This window comes from Erpetoichthys calabaricus, chromosome 11, assembly GCF_900747795.2.
Source record: "Erpetoichthys calabaricus chromosome 11, fErpCal1.3, whole genome shotgun sequence".
Lineage (NCBI taxonomy): Eukaryota > Metazoa > Chordata > Cladistia > Polypteriformes > Polypteridae > Erpetoichthys > Erpetoichthys calabaricus.
The window spans coordinates 158,653,199-158,679,335 of NC_041404.2; the positions used below are offsets into that span (position 1 = coordinate 158,653,199).

At 38.2% G+C, this 26,137-nt stretch overlaps 2 protein-coding genes across 2 annotated transcripts in view; both read right to left on the minus strand.

Annotated features, from left to right (window-relative positions):
• The window catches only part of LOC114661228 (uncharacterized), a 54,948-nt gene extending 49,644 nt beyond the window's left edge, over nt 1-5,304 (minus strand). The window contains exons 1-8 of the mRNA XM_051933962.1: nt 5,173-5,304; nt 4,893-5,069; nt 4,194-4,402; nt 3,991-4,091; nt 3,707-3,825; nt 3,366-3,527; nt 1,592-1,794; nt 947-1,059 (exon numbers count right to left, since the gene is read on the minus strand). Of these exons, the coding sequence (XP_051789922.1) occupies nt 947-1,059; nt 1,592-1,794; nt 3,366-3,527; nt 3,707-3,825; nt 3,991-4,091; nt 4,194-4,402; nt 4,893-5,069; nt 5,173-5,241 (1,153 nt within the window). The 5' untranslated portion in view covers nt 5,242-5,304. The remainder of the gene's footprint in view (nt 1-946; nt 1,060-1,591; nt 1,795-3,365; nt 3,528-3,706; nt 3,826-3,990; nt 4,092-4,193; nt 4,403-4,892; nt 5,070-5,172) is intronic.
• The window catches only part of LOC114661422 (uncharacterized), a 251,958-nt gene that overhangs the window by 218,446 nt on the left and 7,375 nt on the right, over nt 1-26,137 (minus strand). The window contains exons 13-47 of the mRNA XM_051934334.1: nt 23,775-23,887; nt 23,295-23,471; nt 22,625-22,833; nt 22,371-22,468; nt 22,096-22,214; nt 21,816-21,992; nt 21,117-21,325; nt 20,914-21,014; nt 20,630-20,748; nt 20,288-20,449; nt 19,585-19,787; nt 18,406-18,509; nt 18,134-18,246; nt 17,654-17,830; nt 16,984-17,192; nt 16,730-16,827; nt 16,455-16,573; nt 16,175-16,351; nt 15,476-15,684; nt 15,273-15,373; nt 14,989-15,107; nt 14,647-14,808; nt 13,944-14,146; nt 12,764-12,867; nt 12,492-12,604; nt 12,013-12,189; nt 11,343-11,551; nt 11,089-11,186; nt 10,814-10,932; nt 10,534-10,710; nt 9,835-10,043; nt 9,632-9,732; nt 9,348-9,466; nt 9,006-9,167; nt 8,303-8,505 (exon numbers count right to left, since the gene is read on the minus strand). Coding sequence (XP_051790294.1) covers nt 8,303-8,505; nt 9,006-9,167; nt 9,348-9,466; nt 9,632-9,732; nt 9,835-10,043; nt 10,534-10,710; nt 10,814-10,932; nt 11,089-11,186; nt 11,343-11,551; nt 12,013-12,189; nt 12,492-12,604; nt 12,764-12,867; nt 13,944-14,146; nt 14,647-14,808; nt 14,989-15,107; nt 15,273-15,373; nt 15,476-15,684; nt 16,175-16,351; nt 16,455-16,573; nt 16,730-16,827; nt 16,984-17,192; nt 17,654-17,830; nt 18,134-18,246; nt 18,406-18,509; nt 19,585-19,787; nt 20,288-20,449; nt 20,630-20,748; nt 20,914-21,014; nt 21,117-21,325; nt 21,816-21,992; nt 22,096-22,214; nt 22,371-22,468; nt 22,625-22,833; nt 23,295-23,471; nt 23,775-23,887 — 5,269 coding nt within the window. The remainder of the gene's footprint in view (nt 1-8,302; nt 8,506-9,005; nt 9,168-9,347; nt 9,467-9,631; nt 9,733-9,834; nt 10,044-10,533; nt 10,711-10,813; nt 10,933-11,088; nt 11,187-11,342; nt 11,552-12,012; nt 12,190-12,491; nt 12,605-12,763; nt 12,868-13,943; nt 14,147-14,646; nt 14,809-14,988; nt 15,108-15,272; nt 15,374-15,475; nt 15,685-16,174; nt 16,352-16,454; nt 16,574-16,729; nt 16,828-16,983; nt 17,193-17,653; nt 17,831-18,133; nt 18,247-18,405; nt 18,510-19,584; nt 19,788-20,287; nt 20,450-20,629; nt 20,749-20,913; nt 21,015-21,116; nt 21,326-21,815; nt 21,993-22,095; nt 22,215-22,370; nt 22,469-22,624; nt 22,834-23,294; nt 23,472-23,774; nt 23,888-26,137) is intronic.

Below are 26,137 nucleotides of genomic sequence, written 5' to 3' on the forward strand. Positions count from 1 at the left end.
GCTTGTACATTTTGGGATGAACTTGTCCTGCAAGATGTTAAACATTTTTATACCTGGTCTACTGTTCTACTGTCGACAGTTCCTTGACTGTCCCCATGTTTAAATTATTATCCCAGCTTACCAGTTTTAGAGATTGCAGCATCTGCTTGAAATTCACCTTACTAAAGATCTTGCCTGAAGAAGGGGCCTGAGTTGCCTCGAAAGCTTGCATATTGTAATCTTTCTAGTTAGCCAATAAAAGGTGTCATTTTGCTTGGCTTTTCTCTACCTTACTAAAGAGAAACCTTACAATTTTAGTTTTTGCATGTCAAAACCTCTGCCAAAACCCTATGATATGTATATTATTGTCACTACACCCTAATAGTTCAATCACTACAACCCCTTTAATTTTATCCTACAAAATTCTAAATCCAGACAGGCTCCTTACCCCATGTGGTGTCTAATAAGTCCTGCTCATCTAATCCTCTATTTGATCAATTAAAATCCACCATGACTATAACTAACCCCTATAAAGTTGCCTTTTTATATAATTAAAAAGATAGACATTGAAACTACCATTTGTAATGGGGATTCTATAGCACACCCCTAATAAAGCCTCTACACCCAATATTTTCTGGTCAAGTCCAGACTTCCTAACTAAGATGTGGCTCATCAATTGAAGAAGATGCACATTTAAATTCTGTTCTACATAAGTGTCATCTCCTCCTCTTTTCAATTTTGTATATCCTTCGTAAAAAAACAATCTAAACTAAACAAAACAAAACAAAAATTATAATAATACTAATAATAATATAGTCAGTTTATCTGACACTTAAGGAATACCTTTTCCAAAACAATATATTGATTTTTTGAATAAACATATACACTTTAATAAATAATATGACTTATGTAAGTATAATTTATAAAAACAGTAAATTGAGCTTATTTTCTTTGTTATATTTGATACCTGAGCCGTTGTCTTTAGCTGCTGTTCCTTTTAAATACTCTACCAATACTTGGGTCAGTTCATCTTGTTCAGTTGCGGACATTTGGTTATATACTCTGTTAAGTCCCTGAATACTGCAAAAAAAAAAAACCTGTATTAGCTATCAATTACTTTACAACATCATACATTAATTACATTTCTAAACCTGCTTATTCCAATAGAGGATTACAAAAGGTCAGAACCAATGCCAGCAGATCCAAGGCAGGAACAAGTTTGGAATGGCATGCTAGTTTTTCCCAGTACAAACGCTTCCACATTAACTCATCAGCTTAGTCTGAGTCACCATTCAAACTGATCAGTATATCTTGGAAATGTGGGAGTAAATGGACTGCACAGAGAAATCACAGGAATATGGTGAGAAAATGCAAAATAGACAGAGACAGTGAATTTGAACTCAGGACTCTGAAGCTGTGTGGCAGAAGTGCTAACCACAGTATTTATAACAAAAACATTCAACACATATAAAATAAAATGTGAAATTATTCTTTTTATGCATTCAAATTACTGTATTGGATTAGTGGTTTATAAAAGTGAATGATTAATTCTAGCAATTCATAATACTGTTTTTTTTTATTAATATATATTCCAGGAATAAAATTTGCTTACATTGCTTGATAGTCTGTGCAGCTAATCCCTGTGGTTGTAATAGTAAGCATTGTTGCATTCATGCTAGAAAGAACTGGAATAAGATAAACTTGAAACCACTGATCCCAGTCAGAGGGGCCAAAATCTGGAAAATGCAGGCTGATGATGTTGAATGTCGTATACATCATGAATTCTCTCACAGCAGAGTTGGTGATACTGATATTCTTTAAAAAAAAGGCAAAGCAGAAACATTGAGGTCTATATGAGATTTCTTTGCTAAATTAAATTTCATTACACTGCGTAATTAAATAACTGTCAAATCAAATTCAAAACAACAAACTAAATCATGATGTTGTTTAAAGATAAAACCATTTTATCCTTAATGTTCAATAAAGTTCAGAAATTGTTCCTGTATATTTCATTTTTAGGGACATTTTACCTTATAGCTATGTCATCTTAATTTTGCTTTTACTAAACAGTTTGTTTTTTTTTGGCATTCATTTCATTTTCATTCATTACGTAACTAGCTGGGTATTTTTAATATTATCTGACTACTGACAAGACAAATCCATACACAGTCAAACATGCAAATGCATCTCACCATCGTCTGAGGTGGTGAATTTCTTGTTACAACACCTACTCCCTTCTATTGAGTTGTTTATGTTTTTGAAATGTTATTCTTACTTATTCAATAATCCACTTTTTTCATCATTCATCATTCACTAACCATTATGTGTTTGCCTAAAGGCTCCTTGCTTTTATGTAAAATCCTCAAGAAAACTAAGTTTGCAGTATATTCACTCTTATGTCTAAAATAAACATGTTATATGTAACTATTTTTCGATACAGATCTGAAATAGTATCTGATTTACAAAGTTAGATGGCTTTTGCTTGTCAGATGTCCAGTAGATATAAGATTTCCTGATGAATTACTTGGTTATTGTGTGGCTGAGAACCTCAATATAAACCCCATATTTATTACATAAATATTGGTCATTAGGGAGAGCAGATTTTAATAAATAATATTAGATATGTCTGTTAGAACCACATTTTAATAAATTCATTTTTTATTGTAAATTTATTTGACGAAAATAACGTTGCATACAATCAAGTCGAACTTGTACAAAAAAAATGACGTTATAGTCAAACTAGAAAACGGAGCTGTAAACAGGTTAGGAGTGATTGTGAAACCAAGGCTGAATGAGAGACATTAAAAGATTTTTGTCCAAAATAATGTTCATTTGGAGCACTCCCAAAACATTTGGCCCAGTGGGGCTAGTGCTAGACTGCAACACTCACAGGTTGAATCTTACCCTGGACACATTTTGGACAATATAAAACAAGGCAGATATGATCGATGAAAGATTTTAAGTTGAATTATTAAATGCATTGTGGAAATAGAGCTACAAAGTAATCTATGACTGTCTGACTTCCATCACTTTCTGAGATAACAATCGAAATATCCTTTTCCCACCAAACCCTAGGATTTTTGAAGGGAAGACTGTTGAGATGTTTTTAAATATTGGAGAGATGCTATCTGAGTCTTCAAAACTGATCAGTATTGCTTAAGGAATAGAAAAGGGTGAGAGGTGTGGACAATAAGCAAGGTTTCGTTTATCAAAATATCTAATTTGAAACTAGTGGAAAAATTGGGTTGCTAGGAACTTAAGTTTGAAGCACAATTGTTCATATGATATAAAAATAGTACATATTTAGATTTCTTCAAGTGATTTAATGGCACGCATTTTTCAAAGATTAAATACTGTGTATATCTAAGAATAAATTCAAAACCTACCTTACTGCTTAGTTCTGAGAAGTATTGAGCAAAGTTGTCGACTGCATTTTCTTTAACTAAGTAGCTAAAGAAGAGCTGGATTTCTGTAGAATTAGACAGGGCTGTTGACACGACAGTTACGTCAGCAAGTTGCACAGGAGTTAGCACCTGTAGGACTTCAAACTGTGGGGTAAAGAGAAAAAAAAGAGGAATTGCAGTGAATGGGTTTATTTACTGACAAAGCAGTTCTCTGTGGAGAGGAAAGAAACTGAACAAAGCCATTCTTTTAGACTGTGTGGGTTTAATTGTCACCTTGAAAGCTCTGCCTTTAAGCAGTGCACGTATTTGCTTATGAGGCTTACCCAATTAAAGTTGTAATTTAAAAGGACAAAATCGCTGTACTGAGCAAAGATGGAAAATTGCCCAAAATTCACAACAAGCCAGCCTAGACTGTCCTGCCCTGGTAAGGCACAAGCGACGCCTATAAAGAAAGGTGAGAAAATGAGAAATAAGACCTCTAAGCAAACGGAGAAACCAGTATGTTTAAGTATTTTACTGGCTGATTGAAAGATGATTTTGTTTGTCCTTCAATATGCAACAAGAAGACAGATTAAAGCCACCCCCTACTGATTTTGCTCACAATTACCATTTTGCACAACATGCTGCAAGTAGCCTTCCGCAAAGCTAAACACAGCTTTGGACTGTTCCAGTGACAGAGATGTAAAGACGCTGTCAAAAGCCTGTATTCTGTGGATAATAAAAACAAAGAAACATGAGCAGGTGGCAATGCACAGACTGCTTCCCAAACGACAGAAACCAGAGGAGGGTAAATCAGAGTATGTTTCTTACATTGCTTGGTAAGATTCACAGGAAATATTCTGCGGTAGAGCTGACAAAATGTCGACATTGACACCGGATAGCAGTGGGGCCAGGTTCACTTGAAACCAGTCTTGCCAGTCCAAGAAGGTAAAGTCTTGGAAATAAGGAATCAGGATGGTGATGGTTCTGTTTAGCATGAGTGTTGCCACTTCTGTGTCCTTGATGACTGTGAGGTTTTGCTGAAGAAACAAAAAACACAAGTTACCCTTTAAAATAAAACAAAACACTTATTCAAATGTATGATATTAATGGTTCAGTAGCAGCATCGGGCCCTGAATCACATAAGAAACAACTGCAATTGCGCATGGTCACCACAGACCATTGCACAGTCAGGGGTAGGGTTTCTCATGTATTTCTTATTGGAAATTAGATAAAGAAATGTTTGGAAGGAACAGCTGGTCAAAGTAAATGTATTGTTTGCTCAGTGAAAAAAAAAAGAAGAAATGTGCCTTCTACTCTACTAAGTGTATGGAGATCTAGCCATCCGTGATGAATAGTCACCAGGTAAATGAAACTGAGGTGCTCTTGTCAGACAAGTAACATTCAGGCAAAAGAGGCCATTTCAGGCTCCCAATTGGAAACTAATTCAGTCAACACAGAAGGATCGACTGGCTTCTCTTGCCTTGAAGTTTCTATGGTAATCATATGTAAGAAAATGTAACCATCTACCTGCAATGCAGAAGTTTTAAACTGGTAGAAAAATTCATCAATGTTTTCTTGGAACGAGGAGGTCATGGTAATTTCAGAGATGTAACTGAAGAGCATGTTACTGTCCGTGTCTCCCAGTAGAAGGTCTACGGTGAACTGGGCGACCTGGGCTGATGTAAGCAATTCCAGCACTTCCATCTGTTGTAAATTGACAGTGCCCAAAGAAGCAGATTTAAGGTACACTCTTGGGAAAGAAGAAGAAATTTCAAACAACCTGTTTCTCATTGGTAAAGGGACTCACCCCACTAAAATTTCCACAGAGCTGGGAAAGTTCCAGATATGAAGCACTTGTATAGAAGGGGCCCAGCATCTGTGTTAGACACTGTCTACTGCTGGTGAAGCTGCCTGAACAGCTGGAACCTGTTGAAAGCAAGGAGGATACAGATGAAACAACATTTCTTACTTATAGCCGCCTAACTCATTCTGTGAAAGGTTTATGAAACTCTGTGAACTGACCAGACTGGAGAAAATTGCAACATGTAGATTACAGACCGCACTCTAGTGCAGAAAATTTACCTTCACTGGAGATAAGTAAGTAATTACTGCTGAAATTAAAAACGGCATCTTGCTGTTCCACTGTCAATGACTGATAGACGTCACTAAGCCCTTGAATTCTAGGAGAAAAAGGATATTCCCAATTAGACAGACCTTATAGAACTCATTTACAATGACAGTGGCTGTAATTTCATGCAAGGACTTCTTTTGCAAGTAGCCACAAAAGAGAAAGACTTCAGAGTCAACACACAAGACACCTTGTCACTAACACTTACACTGCTTTGTAACTGTCGCAAGTGATGTTTAATGGAATAGATCCAAGTACATAAGAGTTGACACTGGGTAAAAGCAAGGACAACCTCACTGTAAACCATTCATGTATGTCAGAGGAATTGGAATAAACCAAATAGTGGGGGAGAGCTTCCATTGTTTTACTCAGCATGGTGTCTCTCACTTGAGTGTTTCCGATGACTGTCACATTGTTCTGTGGAGAAAAAATATTTTACAGAATACATCAGCCCCATCGTAAGGTAAACAGGTGCAAACAGAACGCAAATGTTGGATGTTACCAAGAGAGATCTCTGTTACTCTTGAATCAGGTGAGAGCTTGTTTATTTCTTTGATTGTTTGTTTTTGTTTTTGACTGGATTTAAACTTAGACAGACTGAGCAAACGATGCCATTGTTCACATCCAGCTAATACTTATAGGTGTGACTGCACCATGATGACAAAGAAAGGAATCGGCTGAGCCATTACATTCCAGGCAGACACATTTGTGAAGAGATTGCAGAGGTTTGAAAAAAGGACACTACACCACAAAGGACAGAGGAATATTACAAGCCACGTCTTCATTCCATCACCAACAAAGGAAGTGTCTAGTTATATGACCGGCCTCATTGTGACACACCGAATACATTAAGGAGCTCAGTAAATGATATATCATACCTTGGATGCGAAATAAACAAAACTGTCAAAGTATTCTTCAAGCTCTTCTTCACTGGTGAAGTTCAGAAGCGCATCGAAGATGTAACTAATGACCCAAACACTGTCCAGGGCGCCAACGCTGGAGTCAAATGTGAGGGCTGCAATATTTGCTGGAGGAAGAGTGCCTAAATCTTTCAACTAAGGAATAAAAAACATGAAAACACTTAGTAACTGTTTACGTTGCATTGCATTTCTAGAAATGAGACCTACTTTAAAGGAAATGAATACGGGCTTACAGAAGAAATGACACTGTGAAGGACAGAAAAATTAGACGTTACAGACTGTTTCCTCGACATGCCGATAGTACGTCGTAACTGATTTTCTGAAGATATTCAAGCTTCAAAAAATCGTAAATGTAACCACAGCATTTTCACTTGTGTTAACCAGCAGGGAACAGCTGTATGATTCTATTTTTTTTTTTCTTGAAAGCTAACATCATACCTGTTGTAGGTTTGGATTTAAATCGATTATGTCCTGGTCACTTAAGCTTTCTGCAAAGGGTCCAATGTTCTGGTTGATCCACACCCCAATACTCATTCCTTGTATGAAGCATTCTAATAAAAGAAAATAGCGTGGTGGTTTGTTTTTTTGAAAATGAGAATTGTTTGTAATTGCCAAATACTGAAAGGGGGATAATCATATATTGTAAGGAAAAAGTGAAAGAGAAGTCACGGATGAAAGTGAAGAAAGTATGTTCTCTTGGTACTTCCTACCTGAGGCATTTCTTTGTTCCTGTAGATAGTTAAGTATGACATTTGCTATTTCCCTCTTTGTTTCAGGACTCATATAGGCAGCAGCTCCAGCCAGCCCACTCAATCTACCAGAAAATAGAAAAAAAGTAAATAGAATTCCAGAAGCACAGTTCCTCACATACTCTTCACAGTGTGCTAGCAACCAGGACATTTCAAAGAGGAAGTGAAAATGAATCCACAAAGTAATTCCTTCTCTGTGAAATGGTTTGGCTTATTCCTGAAAGAATTTGATATCTCCAGTAGAAAAAAGATGAGATACGTGGGAGTAAGTAGATAGTTCATGGTCATTTGCTGCTGGTGCTTTTGCAGAGACAGTAGAAATGTGTCTTAATTATCAACAGCACAAAGGTATTTGATTATTTTTAATCAAAAAAGTCCACACCAATAAAACTTTCACCTCAGATTTACAAAATGTTGTACAGAAATGAAACCCGGATGTGTCTATCGTCTTACGTTGATATATCCCAAGTGCTGCAAAATTGTGCAGCAATGGTATGACATGTGGCCCTAGCTGGTGCTTGATAGCCCACTAACAGGCGACTCACACATATGCGATTCAAAATGTGTGTTTAACATTTCAGGTATTGTTATGTGGGGTACAATTATCTTATTGTTGGAATCCAGTGTTGTGACTCTGGAACATTCGGCATCAATTGGGATGGCAACACGGTACGAAAGGTCCACACACTCCTTTCATTTTTACTTGCTTACATGGTTAGACCTACAGTACGTTGAATGGTCTGAAAGTATTTTCATTGAAAATGAATCCAACTGATCAATTTCAGTACTTGAATCAAATTCTTCAACAACGCAAACACTCATACAGGGCACAAATAAAAAATAAAGCATTTTGCTCATTTGAACCTGGAAAGCACCAGCAATATGGAGAAAGACAAGAAGAATTTCCTGGTGTTTTTTTTTCTTTTTTTTTTACGTTTCCCATTTAAACACATTACAATTTTCTCTTTATGTTTCTATTTTTCTTAATCCAACATAACCCAAAGGCCTTTGGGCATGGGTTCCTATCTCCATCACCTTTAAATTTGTTTGAAAATATTATATTGTAGGTATTGACATCTGTATGCAAATATGCATGAGAAGTTAGACTCCGAGAAAACCACAAGAAAAGGCATCACTCACATTGCCTGGTATTCAGCACAACTGGTGTCAGAGATTACCGACGCCACCATTTCAGGGTTGATCCAAGGCAGCACTGGCACAAGAACCACTTGGAACCATTCTACTGTTTCAGAGCTGTTAAATGTGGAGAAATACGTCCCGACGATTTGATAGACCTGTTCAATCATGAACCCTCCAACATCTGAATTCTGGACAGTGACGTTCTGAAAAGGGAAAGTGACCAAAATCACTACGTCAGCATATACCCAACTTTCTATATTCACTTAAACCATAGCAACCCTCCATCTCTTTCTCTTAATTCTTCTTTTGTCTGTCGCTGTTGTGTAGTTAGAAATGGAATTCTAAAGATTTCTCTACATACCTTTTCTTTTTTAATTAAACTGTACTCCCTGAAACATGTATTGAATTAAGCTCCTCTCATAATGATTGGATGGTGGTTTTCTACATGGTTTTCATTCTATTGTTAAACCTGTACAACTTTGACGCCTTTAACAAGAACTGAACAATCTTGGTGTTTTAGATTCAGGTTTCTTTATACGTTGTCTAGTGTCAGAAAGAATCTGTACTTTTTACCTCAATAGGTTCATCTTAAATGGCAGCAATTAGTAAATGAGTTCCTTCTGTTTTTGCATTTGGTCACTTTTAGAAAATATCATTGAAGCCATTCATTTCAGCACATCAGTGAAATAAAAGTCCACTTTACCTTGATGCTTAGTTCTGAGAAGTATTGAGCAAAGTTGTCGACTGCATTTCCTTTAACTAAGTAGCTAAAGATGAGCTGGATTTCTGTAGAATTAGACAGGGCTGTTGACACGACAGTTACGTCAGCAAGTTGCACAGGAGTTAGCACCTGTAGGACTTCAAACTGTGGGGTAAAGAGAAAAAAAAAGAGGAATTGCAGTGAATGGGTTTATTTACTGACAAAGCAGTTCTGTGTGGAGGGGAAAGAAACTGAACAAAGCCATTCTTTTAGACTGTGTGGGTTTAATTGTCACCTTGAAAGCTCTGCCTTTAAGCAGTGCACGTATTTGCTTATGAGGCTTACCCAATTAAAGTTGTAATTTAAAAGGACAAAATCGCTGTACTGAGCAAAGATGGAAAATTGCCCAAAATTCACAACAAGCCAGCCTAGACTGTCCTGCCCTGGTAAGGCACAAGCGACGCCTATAAAGAAAGGTGAGAAAATGAGAAATAAGACCTCTAAGCAAACGGAGAAACCAGTATGTTTAAGTATTTTACTGGCTGATTGAAAGATGATTTTGTTTGTCCTTCAATATGCAACAAGAAGACAGATTAAAGCCACCCCCTACTGATTTTGCTCACAATTACCATTTTGCACAACATGCTGCAAGTAGCCTTCCGCAAAGCTAAACACAGCTTTGGACTGTTCCAGTGACAGAGATGTAAAGACGCTGTCAAAAGCCTGTATTCTGTGGATAATAAAAACAAAGAAACATGAGCAGGTGGCAATGCACAGACTGCTTCCCAAACGACAGAAACCAGAGGAGGGTAAATCAGAGTATGTTTCTTACATTGCTTGGTAAGATTCACAGGAAATATTCTGCGATAGAGCTGACAAAATGTCGACATTGACACCGGATAGCAGTGGGGCCAGGTTCACTTGAAACCAGACTTGCCAGTCCAAGAAGGTAAAGTCTTGGAAATAAGGAATCAGGATGGTGATGGTTCTGTTTAGCATGAGTGTTGCCACTTCTGTGTCCTTGATGACTGTGAGGTTTTGCTGAAGAAACAAAAACCACAAGTTACCCTTTAAAATAAAACAAAACACTTATTCAAATGTATGATATTAATGGTTCAGTAGCAGCATCGGGCCCTGAATCACATAAGAAACAAGTGCAATTGCGCATGGTCACCACAGACCATTGCACAGTCAGGGGTAGGGTTTCTCATGTATTTCTTATTGGAAATTGGATAAAGAAATGTTTGGAAGGAACAGCTGGTCAAAGTAAATGTATTGTTTGCTCAGTGAAAAAAAAAAGAAGAAATGTGCCTTCTACTCTACTAAGTGTATGGAGATCTAGCCATCCGTGATGAATAGTCACCAGGTAAATGAAACTGAGGTGCTCTTGTCAGACAAGTAACATTCAGGCAAAAGAGGCCATTTCAGGCTCCCAATTGGAAACTAATTCAGTCAACACAGAAGGATCGACTGGCTTCTCTTGCCTTGAAGTTTCTATGGTAATCATATGTAAGAAAATGTAACCATCTACCTGCAATGCAGAAGTTTTAAACTGGTAGAAAAATTCATCAATGTTTTCTTGGAACGAGGAGGTCATGGTAATTTCAGAGATGTAACTGAAGAGCATGTTACTGTCCGTGTCTCCCAGTAGAAGGTCTACGGTGAACTGGGCGACCTGGGCTGTTGTAAGCAATTCCAGCACTTCCATCTGTTGTAAATTGACAGTGCCCAAAGAAGCAGATTTAAGGTACACTCTTGGGAAAGAAGAAGAAATTTCAAACAACCTGTTTCTCATTGGTAAAGGGACTCACCCCACTAAAATTTCCACAGAGCTGGGAAAGTTCCAGATATGAAGCACTTGTATAGAAGGGGCCCAGCATCTGTGTTAGACACTGTCTACTGCTGGTGACGCTGCCTGAACAGCTGGAACCTGTTGAAAGCAAGGAGGATACAGATGAAACAACACTTCTTACTTATAGCCGCCTAACTCATTCTGTGAAAGGTTTATGAAACTCTGTGAACTGACCAGACTGGAGAAAATTGCAACATGTAGATTACAGACCGCACTCTACAGCAGAAAATTTACCTTCACTGGAGATAAGTAAGTAATTACTGCTGAAATTAAAAACGGCATCTTGCTGTTCCACTGTCAATGATTGATAGACGTCACTAAGCCCTTGAATTCTAGGAGAAAAAGGATATTCCCAATGAGACAGACCTTATAGAACTCATTTACAATGACAGTGGCTGTAATTTCATGCAAGGACTTCTTTTGCAAGTAGCCACAAAAGAGAAAGACTTCAGAGTCAACACACAAGACACCTTGTCACTAACACTTACACTGCTTTGTAACTGTCGCAAGTGATGTTTAATGGAATAGATCCAAGTACATAAGAGTTGACACTGGGTAAAAGCAAGGACAACCTCACTGTAAACCATTCATGTATGTCAGAGGAATTGGAATAAACCAAAGAGTGGGGGAGAGCTTCCATTGTTTTACTCAGCATGGTGTCTCTCACTTGAGTGTTTCCGATGACTGTCACATTGTTCTGTGGAGAAAAAATATTTTACAGAATACATCAGCCCCATCGTAAGGTAAACAGGTGCAAACAGAACGCAAATGTTGGATGTTACCAAGAGAGATCTCTGTTACTGTTGAATCGGGTGAGAGCTTGTTTATTTCTTTGATTGTTTGTTTTTGTTTTTGACTGGATTTAGACTTAGACAGACTGAGCAAACGATGCCATTGTTCACATCCAGCTAATACTTATAGGTGTGACTGCTCCATGATGACAAAGAAAGGAATCGGCTGAGCCATTACATTCCAGGCAGACACAATTGTGAAGAGGTTGCAGAGGTTTGAAAAAAGGACACTACACCACAAAGGACAGAGGAATATTACAAGCCACGTCTTCATTCCATCACCAACAAAGGAAGTGTCTAGTTATATGACCGGCCTCATTGTGACACACCGAATACATTAAGGAGCTCAGTAAATGATATATCATACCTTGGATGCGAAATAAACAAAACTGTCAAAGTATTCTTCAAGCTCTTCTTCACTGGTGAAGTTCAGGAGCGCATCAAAGATGTAACTAATGACCCAAACACTGTCCAGGGCGCCAACGCTGGAGTCAAATGTGAGGGCTGCAATATTTGCTGGAGGAAGAGTGCCTAAATCTTTCAACTAAGGAATAAAAAACATGAAAACACTTAGTAACTGTTTACGTTGCATTGCATTTCTAGAAATGAGACCTACTTTAAAGGAAATGAATACGGGCTTACAGAAGAAATGACACTGTGAAGGACAGAAAAATTAGACGTTACAGACTGTTTCCTCGACATGCCGATAGTACGTCGTAACTGATTTTCTGAAGATATTCAAGCTTCAAAAAATCGTAAATGTAACCACAGCATTTTCACTTGTGTTAACCAGCAGGGAACAGCTGTATGATTCTATTTTTTTTTTCTTGAAAGCTAACATCATACCTGTTGTAGGTTTGGATTTAAATCGATTATGTCCTGGTCACTTAAGCTTTCTGCAAAGGGTCCAATGTTCTGGTTGATCCACACCCCAATACTCATTCCTTGTATGAAGCATTCTAATAAAAGAAAATAGCGTGGTGGTTTGTTTTTTTGAAAATGAGAATTGTTTGTAATTGCCAAATACTGAAAGGGGGATAATCATATATTGTAAGGAAAAAGTGAAAGAGAAGTCACGGATGAAAGTGAAGAAAGTATGTTCTCTTGGTACTTCCTACCTGAGGCATTTCTTTGTTCCTGTAGATAGTTAAGTATGACATTTGCTATTTCCCTCTTTGTTTCAGGACTCATATAGGCAGCAGCTCCAGCCAGCCCACTCAATCTACCAGAAAATAGAAAAAAAGTAAATAGAATTCCAGAAGCACAGTTCCTCACATACTCTTCACAGTGTGCTAGCAACCAGGACATTTCAAAGAGGAAGTGAAAATGAATCCACAAAGTAATTCCTTCTCTGTGAAATGGTTTGGCTTATTCCTGAAAGAATTTGATATCTCCAGTAGAAAAAAGATGAGATACGTGGGAGTAAGTAGATAGTTCATGGTCATTTGCTGCTGGTGCTTTTGCAGAGACAGTAGAAATGTGTCTTAATTATCAACAGCACAAAGGTATTTGATTATTTTTAATCAAAAAAGTCCACACCAATAAAACTTTCACCTCAGATTTACAAAATGTTGTACAGAAATGAAACCCGGATGTGTCTATCGTCTTACGTTGATATATCCCAAGTGCTGCAAAATTGTGCAGCAATGGTATGACATGTGGCCCTAGCTGGTGCTTGATAGCCCACTAACAGACGACTCACACATATGCGATTCAAAATGTGTGTTTAACATTTCAGGTATTGTTATGTGGGGTACAATTATCTTATTGTTGGAATCCAGTGTTGTGACTCTGGAACATTCGGCATCAATTGGGATGGCAACACGGTACGAAAGGTCCACACACTCCTTTCATTTTTACTTGCTTACATGGTTAGACCTACAGTACGTTGAATGGTCTGAAAGTATTTTCATTGAAAATGAATCCAACTGATCAATTTCAGTACTTGAATCAAATTCTTCAACAACGCAAACACTCATACAGGGCACAAATAAAAAATAAAGCATTTTGCTCATTTGAACCTGGAAAGCACCAGCAATATGGAGAAAGACAAGAAGAATTTCCTGGTGTTTTTTTTTTCTTTTTTTTTTACGTTTCCCATTTAAACACATTACAATTTTCTCTTTATGTTTCTATTTTTCTTAATCCAACATAACCCAAAGGCCTTTGGGCATGGGTTCCTATCTCCATCACCTTTAAATTTGTTTGAAAATATTATATTGTAGGTATTGACATCTGTATGCAAATATGCATGAGAAGTTAGACTCCGAGAAAACCACAAGAAAAGGCATCACTCACATTGCCTGGTATTCAGCACAACTGGTGTCAGAGATTACCGACGCCACCATTTCAGGGTTGATCCAAGGCAGCACTGGCACAAGAACCACTTGGAACCATTCTACTGTTTCAGAGCTGTTAAATGTGGAGAAATACGTCCCGACGATTTGATAGACCTGTTCAATCATGAACCCTCCAACATCTGAATTCTGGACAGTGACGTTCTGAAAAGGGAAAGTGACCAAAATCACTACGTCAGCATATACCCAACTTTCTATATTCACTTAAACCATAGCAACCCTCCATCTCTTTCTCTTAATTCTTCTTTTGTCTGTCGCTGTTGTGTAGTTAGAAATGGAATTCTAAAGATTTCTCTACATACCTTTTCTTTTTTAATTAAACTGTACTCCCTGAAACATGTATTGAATTAAGCTCCTCTCATAATGATTGGATGGTGGTTTTCTACATGGTTTTCATTCTATTGTTAAACCTGTACAACTTTGACGCCTTTAACAAGAACTGAACAATCTTGGTGTTTTAGATTCAGGTTTCTTTATACGTTGTCTAGTGTCAGAAAGAATCTGTACTTTTTACCTCAATAGGTTCATCTTAAATGGCAGCAATTAGTAAATGAGTTCCTTCTGTTTTTGCATTTGGTCACTTTTAGAAAATATCATTGAAGCCATTCATTTCAGCACATCAGTGAAATAAAAGTCCACTTTACCTTGATGCTTAGTTCTGAGAAGTATTGAGCAAAGTTGTCGACTGCATTTCCTTTAACTAAGTAGCTAAAGATGAGCTGGATTTCTGTAGAATTAGACAGGGCTGTTGACACGACAGTTACGTCAGCAAGTTGCACAGGAGTTAGCACCTGTAGGACTTCAAACTGTGGGGTAAAGAGAAAAAAAAAGAGGAATTGCAGTGAATGGGTTTATTTACTGACAAAGCAGTTCTGTGTGGAGGGGAAAGAAACTGAACAAAGCCATTCTTTTAGACTGTGTGGGTTTAATTGTCACCTTGAAAGCTCTGCCTTTAAGCAGTGCACGTATTTGCTTATGAGGCTTACCCAATTAAAGTTGTAATTTAAAAGGACAAAATCGCTGTACTGAGCAAAGATGGAAAATTGCCCAAAATTCACAACAAGCCAGCCTAGACTGTCCTGCCCTGGTAAGGCACAAGCGACGCCTATAAAGAAAGGTGAGAAAATGAGAAATAAGACCTCTAAGCAAACGGAGAAACCAGTATGTTTAAGTATTTTACTGGCTGATTGAAAGATGATTTTGTTTGTCCTTCAATATGCAACAAGAAGACAGATTAAAGCCACCCCCTACTGATTTTGCTCACAATTACCATTTTGCACAACATGCTGCAAGTAGCCTTCCGCAAAGCTAAACACAGCTTTGGACTGTTCCAGTGACAGAGATGTAAAGACGCTGTCAAAAGCCTGTATTCTGTGGATAATAAAAACAAAGAAACATGAGCAGGTGGCAATGCACAGACTGCTTCCCAAACGACAGAAACCAGAGGAGGGTAAATCAGAGTATGTTTCTTACATTGCTTGGTAAGATTCACAGGAAATATTCTGCGATAGAGCTGACAAAATGTCGACATTGACACCGGATAGCAGTGGGGCCAGGTTCACTTGAAACCAGACTTGCCAGTCCAAGAAGGTAAAGTCTTGGAAATAAGGAATCAGGATGGTGATGGTTCTGTTTAGCATGAGTGTTGCCACTTCTGTGTCCTTGATGACTGTGAGGTTTTGCTGAAGAAACAAAAAACACAAGTTACCCTTTAAAATAAAACAAAACACTTATTCAAATGTATGATATTAATGGTTCAGTAGCAGCATCGGGCCCTGAATCACATAAGAAACAACTGCAATTGCGCATGGTCACCACAGACCATTGCACAGTCAGGGGTAGGGTTTCTCATGTATTTCTTATTGGAAATTGGATAAAGAAATGTTTGGAAGGAACAGCTGGTCAAAGTAAATGTATTGTTTGCTCAGTGAAAAAAAAAAGAAGAAATGTGCCTTCTACTCTACTAAGTGTATGGAGATCTAGCCATCCGTGATGAATAGTCACCAGGTAAATGAAACTGAGGTGCTCTTGTCAGACAAGTAACATTCAGGCAAAAGAGGCCATTTCAGGCTCCCAATTGGAAACTAATTCAGTCAACACAGAAGGATCGACTGGCTTCTCTTGCCTTGAAGTTTCTATGGTAATCATATGTAAGAAAATGTAACCATCTACCTGCAATGCAGAAGTTTTAAACTGGTAGAAAAATTCATCAATGTTTTCTTGGAACGAGGAGGTCATGGTAATTTCAGAGATGTAACTGAAGAGCATGTTACTGTCCGTGTCTCCCAGTAGAAGGTCTACGGTGAACTGGGCGACCTGGGCTGTTGTAAGCAATTCCAGCACTTCCATCTGTTGTAAATTGACAGTGCCCAAAGAAGCAGATTTAAGGTACACTCTTGGGAAAGAAGAAGAAATTTCAAACAACCTGTTTCTCATTGGTAAAGGGACTCACCCCACTAAAATTTCCACAGAGCTGGGAAAGTTCCAGATATGAAGCACTTGTATAGAAGGGGCCCAGCATCTGTGTTAGACACTGTCTACTGCTGGTGACGCTGCCTGAACAGCTGGAACCTGTTGAAAGCAAGGAGGATACAGATGAAACAACACTTCTTACTTATAGCCGCCTAACTCATTCTGTGAAAGGTTTATGAAACTCTGTGAACTGACCAGACTGGAGAAAATTGCAACATGTAGATTACAGACCGCACTCTACAGCAGAAAATTTACCTTCACTGGAGATAAGTAAGTAATTACTGCTGAAATTAAAAACGGCATCTTGCTGTTCCACTGTCAATGATTGATAGACGTCACTAAGCCCTTGAATTCTAGGAGAAAAAGGATATTCCCAATGAGACAGACCTTATAGAACTCATTTACAATGACAGTGGCTGTAATTTCATGCAAGGACTTCTTTTGCAAGTAGCCACAAAAGAGAAAGACTTCAGAGTCAACACACAAGACACCTTGTCACTAACACTTACACTGCTTTGTAACTGTCGCAAGTGATGTTTAATGGAATAGATCCAAGTACATAAGAGTTGACACTGGGTAAAAGCAAGGACAACCTCACTGTAAACCATTCATGTATGTCAGAGGAATTGGAATAAACCAAAGAGTGGGGGAGAGCTTCCATTGTTTTACTCAGCATGGTGTCTCTCACTTGAGTGTTTCCGATGACTGTCACATTGTTCTGTGGAGAAAAAATATTTTACAGAATACATCAGCCCCATCGTAAGGTAAACAGGTGCAAACAGAACGCAAATGTTGGATGTTACCAAGAGAGATCTCTGTTACTGTTGAATCGGGTGAGAGCTTGTTTATTTCTTTGATTGTTTGTTTTTGTTTTTGACTGGATTTAAACTTAGACAGACTGAGCAAACGATGCCATTGTTCACATCCAGCTAATACTTATAGGTGTGACTGCTCCATGATGACAAAGAAAGGAATCGGCTGAGCCATTACATTCCAGGCAGACACAATTGTGAAGAGGTTGCAGAGGTTTGAAAAAAGGACACTACACCACAAAGGACAGAGGAATATTACAAGCCACGTCTTCATTCCATCACCAACAAAGGAAGTGTCTAGTTATATGACCGGCCTCATTGTGACACACCGAATACATTAAGGAGCTCAGTAAATGATATATCATACCTTGGATGCGAAATAAACAAAACTGTCAAAGTATTCTTCCAGCTCTTCTTCACTGGTGAAGTTCAGGAGCGCATCAAAGATGTAACTAATGACCCAAACACTGTCCAGGGCGCCAACGCTGGAGTCAAATGTGAGGGCTGCAATATTTGCTGGAGGAAGAGTGCCTAAATCTTTCAACTAAGGAATAAAAAACATGAAAACACTTAGTAACTGTTTACGTTGCATTGCATTTCTAGAAATGAGACCTACTTTAAAGGAAATGAATACGGGCTTACAGAAGAAATGACACTGTGAAGGACAGAAAAATTAGACGTTACAGACTGTTTCCTCGACATGCCGATAGTACGTCGTAACTGATTTTCTGAAGATATTCAAGCTTCAAAAAATCGTAAATGTAACCACAGCATTTTCACTTGTGTTAACCAGCAGGGAACAGCTGTATGATTCTATTTTTTTTTTTCTTGAAAGCTAACATCATACCTGTTGTAGGTTTGGATTTAAATCGATTATGTCCTGGTCACTTAAGCTTTCTGCAAAGGGTCCAATGTTCTGGTTGATCCACACCCCAATACTCATTCCTTGTATGAAGCATTCTAATAAAAGAAAATAGCGTGGTGGTTTGTTTTTTTGAAAATGAGAATTGTTTGTAATTGCCAAATACTGAAAGGGGGATAATCATATATTGTAAGGAAAAAGTGAAAGAGAAGTCACGGATGAAAGTGAAGAAAGTATGTTCTCTTGGTACTTCCTACCTGAGGCATTTCTTTGTTCCTGTAGATAGTTAAGTATGACATTTGCTATTTCCCTCTTTGTTTCAGGACTCATATAGGCAGCAGCTCCAGCCAGCCCACTCAATCTACCAGAAAATAGAAAAAAAGTAAATAGAATTCCAGAAGCACAGTTCCTCACATACTCTTCACAGTGTGCTAGCAACCAGGACATTTCAAAGAGGAAGTGAAAATGAATCCACAAAGTAATTCCTTCTCTGTGAAATGGTTTGGCTTATTCCTGAAAGAATTTGATATCTCCAGTAGAAAAAAGATGAGATACGTGGGAGTAAGTAGATAGTTCATGGTCATTTGCTGCTGGTGCTTTTGCAGAGACAGTAGAAATGTGTCTTAATTATCAACAGCACAAAGGTATTTGATTATTTTTAATCAAAAAAGTCCACACCAATAAAACTTTCACCTCAGATTTACAAAATGTTGTACAGAAATGAAACCCGGATGTGTCTATCGTCTTACGTTGATATATCCCAAGTGCTGCAAAATTGTGCAGCAATGGTATGACATGTGGCCCTAGCTGGTGCTTGATAGCCCACTAACAGACGACTCACACATATGCGATTCAAAATGTGTGTTTAACATTTCAGGTATTGTTATGTGGGGTACAATTATCTTATTGTTGGAATCCAGTGTTGTGACTCTGGAACATTCGGCATCAATTGGGATGGCAACACGGTACGAAAGGTCCACACACTCCTTTCATTTTTACTTGCTTACATGGTTAGACCTACAGTACGTTGAATGGTCTGAAAGTATTTTCATTGAAAATGAATCCAACTGATCAATTTCAGTACTTGAATCAAATTCTTCAACAACGCAAACACTCATACAGGGCACAAATAAAAAATAAAGCATTTTGCTCATTTGAACCTGGAAAGCACCAGCAATATGGAGAAAGACAAGAAGAATTTCCTGGTGTTTTTTTTTCTTTTTTTTTTACGTTTCCCATTTAAACACATTACAATTTTCTCTTTATGTTTCTATTTTTCTTAATCCAACATAACCCAAAGGCCTTTGGGCATGGGTTCCTATCTCCATCACCTTTAAATTTGTTTGAAAATATTATATTGTAGGTATTGACATCTGTATGCAAATATGCATGAGAAGTTAGACTCCGAGAAAACCACAAGAAAAGGCATCACTCACATTGCCTGGTATTCAGCACAACTGGTGTCAGAGATTACCGACGCCACCATTTCAGGGTTGATCCAAGGCAGCACTGGCACAAGAACCACTTGGAACCATTCTACTGTTTCAGAGCTGTTAAATGTGGAGAAATACGTCCCGACGATTTGATAGACCTGTTCAATCATGAACCCTCCAACATCTGAATTCTGGACAGTGACGTTCTGAAAAGGGAAAGTGACCAAAATCACTACGTCAGCATATACCCAACTTTCTATATTCACTTAAACCATAGCAACCCTCCATCTCTTTCTCTTAATTCTTCTTTTGTCTGTCGCTGTTGTGTAGTTAGAAATGGAATTCTAAAGATTTCTCTACATACCTTTTCTTTTTTAATTAAACTGTACTCCCTGAAACATGTATTGAATTAAGCTCCTCTCATAATGATTGGATGGTGGTTTTCTACATGGTTTTCATTCTATTGTTAAACCTGTACAACTTTGACGCCTTTAACAAGAACTGAACAATCTTGGTGTTTTAGATTCAGGTTTCTTTATACATTGTCTAGTGTCAGAAAGAATCTGTACTTTTTACCTCAATAGGTTCATCTTAAATGGCAGCAATTAGTAAATGAGTTCCTTCTGTTTTTGCATTTGGTCACTTTTAGAAAATATCATTGAAGCCATTCATTTCAGCACATCAGTGAAATAAAAGTCCACTTTACCTTGATGCTTAGTTCTGAGAAGTATTGAGCAAAGTTGTCGACTGCATTTCCTTTAACTAAGTAGCTAAAGATGAGCTGGATTTCTGTAGAATTAGACAGGGCTGTTGACACGACAGTTACGTCAGCAAGTTGCACAGGAGTTAGCACCTGTAGGACTTCAAACTGTGGGGTAAAGAGAAAAAAAAAGAGGAATTGCAGTGAATGGGTTTATTTACTGACAAAGCAGTTCTGTGTGGAGGGGAAAGAAACTGAACAAAGCCATTCTTTTAGACTGTGTGGGTTTAATTGTCACCTTGAAAGCTCTGCCTTTAAGCAGTGCACGTATTTGCTTATGAGGCTTACCCAATTAAAGTTGTAATTTAAAAGGACAAAATCGCTGTACTGAGCAAAGATGGAAAATTGCCCAAAATTCACAACAAGCCAGCCTAGACTGTCCTGCCCTGGTAAGGCACAAGCGACGCCTATAAAGAAAGGTGAGAAAATGAGAAATAAGACCTCTAAGCAAACGGAGAAACCAGTATGTTTAAGTATTTTACTGGCTGATTGAAAGATGATTTTGTTTGTCCTTCAATATGCAACAAGAAGACAGATTAAAGCCACCCCCTACTGATTTTGCTCACAATTACCATTTTGCACAACATGCTGCAAGTAGCCTTCCGCAAAGCTAAACACAGCTTTGGACTGTTCCAGTGACAGAGATGTAAAGACGCTGTCAAAAGCCTGTATTCTGTGGATAATAAAAACAAAGAAACATGAGCAGGTGGCAATGCACAGACTGCTTCCCAAACGACAGAAACCAGAGGAGGGTAAATCAGAGTATGTTTCTTACATTGCTTGGTAAGATTCACAGGAAATATTCTGCGATAGAGCTGACAAAATGTCGACATTGACACCGGATAGCAGTGGGGCCAGGTTCACTTGAAACCAGACTTGCCAGTCCAAGAAGGTAAAGTCTTGGAAATAAGGAATCAGGATGGTGATGGTTCTGTTTAGCATGAGTGTTGCCACTTCTGTGTCCTTGATGACTGTGAGGTTTTGCTGAAGAAACAAAAACCACAAGTTACCCTTTAAAATAAAACAAAACACTTATTCAAATGTATGATATTAATGGTTCAGTAGCAGCATCGGGCCCTGAATCACATAAGAAACAACTGCAATTGCGCATGGTCACCACAGACCATTGCACAGTCAGGGGTAGGGTTTCTCATGTATTTCTTATTGGAAATTGGATAAAGAAATGTTTGGAAGGAACAGCTGGTCAAAGTAAATGTATTGTTTGCTCAGTGAAAAAAAAAAGAAGAAATGTGCCTTCTACTCTACTAAGTGTATGGAGATCTAGCCATCCGTGATGAATAGTCACCAGGTAAATGAAACTGAGGTGTTCTTGTCAGACAAGTAACATTCAGGCAAAAGAGGCCATTTCAGGCTCCCAATTGGAAACTAATTCAGTCAACACAGAAGGATCGACTGGCTTCTCTTGCCTTGAAGTTTCTATGGTAATCATATGTAAGAAAATGTAACCATCTACCTGCAATGCAGAAGTTTTAAACTGGTAGAAAAATTCATCAATGTTTTCTTGGAACGAGGAGGTCATGGTAATTTCAGAGATGTAACTGAAGAGCATGTTACTGTCCGTGTCTCCCAGTAGAAGGTCTACGGTGAACTGGGCGACCTGGGCTGTTGTAAGCAATTCCAGCACTTCCATCTGTTGTAAATTGACAGTGCCCAAAGAAGCAGATTTAAGGTACACTCTTGGGAAAGAAGAAGAAATTTCAAACAACCTGTTTCTCATTGGTAAAGGGACTCACCCCACTAAAATTTCCACAGAGCTGGGAAAGTTCCAGATATGAAGCACTTGTATAGAAGGGGCCCAGCATCTGTGTTAGACACTGTCTACTGCTGGTGACGCTGCCTGAACAGCTGGAACCTGTTGAAAGCAAGGAGGATACAGATGAAACAACACTTCTTACTTATAGCCGCCTAACTCATTCTGTGAAAGGTTTATGAAACTCTGTGAACTGACCAGACTGGAGAAAATTGCAACATGTAGATTACAGACCGCACTCTACAGCAGAAAATTTACCTTCACTGGAGATAAGTAAGTAATTACTGCTGAAACTAAAAACGGCATCTTGCTGTTCCACTGTCAATGATTGATAGACGTCACTAAGCCCTTGAATTCTAGGAGAAAAAGGATATTCCCAATTAGACAGACCTTATAGAACTCATTTACAATGACAGTGGCTGTAATTTCATGCAAGGACTTCTTTTGCAAGTAGCCACAAAAGAGAAAGACTTCAGAGTCAACACACAAGACACCTTGTCACTAACACTTACACTGCTTTGTAACTGTCGCAAGTGATGTTTAATGGAATAGATCCAAGTACATAAGAGTTGACACTGGGTAAAAGCAAGGACAACCTCACTGTAAACCATTCATGTATGTCAGAGGAATTGGAATAAACCAAAGAGTGGGGGAGAGCTTCCATTGTTTTACTCAGCATGGTGTCTCTCACTTGAGTGTTTCCGATGACTGTCACATTGTTCTGTGGAGAAAAAATATTTTACAGAATACATCAGCCCCATCGTAAGGTAAACAGGTGCAAACAGAACGCAAATGTTGGATGTTACCAAGAGAGATCTCTGTTACTGTTGAATCGGGTGAGAGCTTGTTTATTTCTTTGATTGTTTGTTTTTGTTTTTGACTGGATTTAAACTTAGACAGACTGAGCAAACGATGCCATTGTTCACATCCAGCTAATACTTATAGGTGTGACTGCTCCATGATGACAAAGAAAGGAATCGGCTGAGCCATTACATTCCAGGCAGACACATTTGTGAAGAGATTGCAGAGGTTTGAAAAAAGGACACTACACCACAAAGGACAGAGGAATATTACAAGCCACGTCTTCATTCCATCACCAACAAAGGAAGTGTCTAGTTATATGACCGGCCTCATTGTGACACACCGAATACATTAAGGAGCTCAGTAAATGATATATCATACCTTGGATGCGAAATAAACAAAACTGTCAAAGTATTCTTCAAGCTCTTCTTCACTGGTGAAGTTCAGGAGCGCATCAAAGATGTAACTAATGACCCAAACACTGTCCAGGGCGCCAACGCTGGAGTCAAATGTGAGGGCTGCAATATTTGCTGGAGGAAGAGTGCCTAAATCTTTCAACTAAGGAATAAAAAACATGAAAACACTTAGTAACTGTTTACGTTGCATTGCATTTCTAGAAATGAGACCTACTTTAAAGGAAATGAATACGGGCTTACAGAAGAAATGACACTGTGAAGGACAGAAAAATTAGACGTTACAGACTGTTTCCTCGACATGCCGATAGTACGTCGTAACTGATTTTCTGAAGATATTCAAGCTTCAAAAAATCGTAAATGTAACCACAGCATTTTCACTTGTGTTAACCAGCAGGGAACAGCTGTATGATTCTATTTTTTTTTTTCTTGAAAGCTAACATCATACCTGTTGTAGGTTTGGATTTAAATCGATTATGTCCTGGTCACTTAAGCTTTCTGCAAAGGGTCCAATGTTCTGGTTGATCCACACCCCAATACTCATTCCTTGTATGAAGCATTCTAATAAAAGAAAATAGCGTGGTGGTTTGTTTTTTTGAAAATGAGAATTGTTTGTAATTGCCAAATACTGAAAGGGGGATAATCATATATTGTAAGGAAAAAGTGAAAGAGAAGTCACGGATGAAAGTGAAGAAAGTATGTTCTCTTGGTACTTCCTACCTGAGGCATTTCTTTGTTCCTGTAGATAGTTAAGTATGACATTTGCTATTTCCCTCTTTGTTTCAGGACTCATATAGGCAGCAGCTCCAGCCAGCCCACTCAATCTACCAGAAAATAGAAAAAAAGTAAATAGAATTCCAGAAGCACAGTTCCTCACATACTCTTCACAGTGTGCTAGCAACCAGGACATTTCAAAGAGGAAGTGAAAATGAATCCACAAAGTAATTCCTTCTCTGTGAAATGGTTTGGCTTATTCCTGAAAGAATTTGATATCTCCAGTAGAAAAAAGATGAGATACGTGGGAGTAAGTAGATAGTTCATGGTCATTTGCTGCTGGTGCTTTTGCAGAGACAGTAGAAATGTGTCTTAATTATCAACAGCACAAAGGTATTTGATTATTTTTAATCAAAAAAGTCCACACCAATAAAACTTTCACCTCAGATTTACAAAATGTTGTACAGAAATGAAACCCGGATGTGTCTATCGTCTTACGTTGATATATCCCAAGTGCTGCAAAATTGTGCAGCAATGGTATGACATGTGGCCCTAGCTGGTGCTTGATAGCCCACTAACAGACGACTCACACATATGCGATTCCAAATGTGTGTTTAACATTTCAGGTATTGTTATGTGGGGTACAATTATCTTATTGTTGGAATCCAGTGTTGTGACTCTGGAACATTCGGCATCAATTGGGATGGCAACACGGTACGAAAGGTCCACACACTCCTTTCATTTTTACTTGCTTACATGGTTAGACCTACAGTACGTTGAATGGTCCGAAAGTATTTTCATTGAAAATGAATCCAACTGATCAATTTCAGTACTTGAATCAAATTCTTCAACAACGCAAACACTCATACAGGGCACAAATAAAAAATAAAGCATTTTGCTCATTTGAACCTGGAAAGCACCAGCAATATGGAGAAAGACAAGAAGAATTTCCTGGTGTTTTTTTTTCTTTTTTTTTTTACGTTTCCCATTTAAACACATTACAATTTTCTCTTTATGTTTCTATTTTTCTTAATCCAACATAACCCAAAGGCCTTTGGGCATGGGTTCCTATCTCCATCACCTTTAAATTTGTTTGAAAATATTATATTGTAGGTATTGACATCTGTATGCAAATATGCATGAGAAGTTAGACTCCGAGAAAACCACAAGAAAAGGCATCACTCACATTGCCTGGTATTCAGCACAACTGGTGTCAGAGATTACCGACGCCACCATTTCAGGGTTGATCCAAGGCAGCACTGGCACAAGAACCACTTGGAACCATTCTACTGTTTCAGAGCTGTTAAATGTGGAGAAATACGTCCCGACGATTTGATAGACCTGTTCAATCATGAACCCTCCAACATCTGAATTCTGGACAGTGACGTTCTGAAAAGGGAAAGTGACCAAAATCACTACGTCAGCATATACCCAACTTTTCTATATTCACTTAAACCATAGCAACCCTCCATCTCTTTCTCTTAATTCTTCTTTTGTCTGTCGCTGTTGTGTAGTTAGAAATGGAATTCTAAAGATTTCTCTACATACCTTTTCTTTTTAATTAAACTGTACTCCCTGAAACATGTATTGAATTAAGCTCCTCTCATAATGATTGGATGGTGGTTTTCTACATGGTTTTCATTCTATTGTTAAACCTGTACAACTTTGACGCCTTTAACAAGAACTGAACAATCTTGGTGTTTTAGATTCAGGTTTCTTTATACGTTGTCTAGTGTCAGAAAGAATCTGTACTTTTTACCTCAATAGGTTCATCTTAAATGGCAGCAATTAGTAAATGAGTTCCTTCTGTTTTTGCATTTGGTCACTTTTAGAAAATATCATTGAAGCCATTCATTTCAGCACATCAGTGAAATAAAAGTCCACTTTACCTTGATGCTTAGTTCTGAGAAGTATTGAGCAAAGTTGTCGACTGCATTTCCTTTAACTAAGTAGCTAAAGATGAGCTGGATTTCTGTAGAATTAGACAGGGCTGTTGACACGACAGTTACGTCAGCAAGTTGCACAGGAGTTAGCACCTGTAGGACTTCAAACTGTGGGGTAAAGAGAAAAAAAAAGAGGAATTGCAGTGAATGGGTT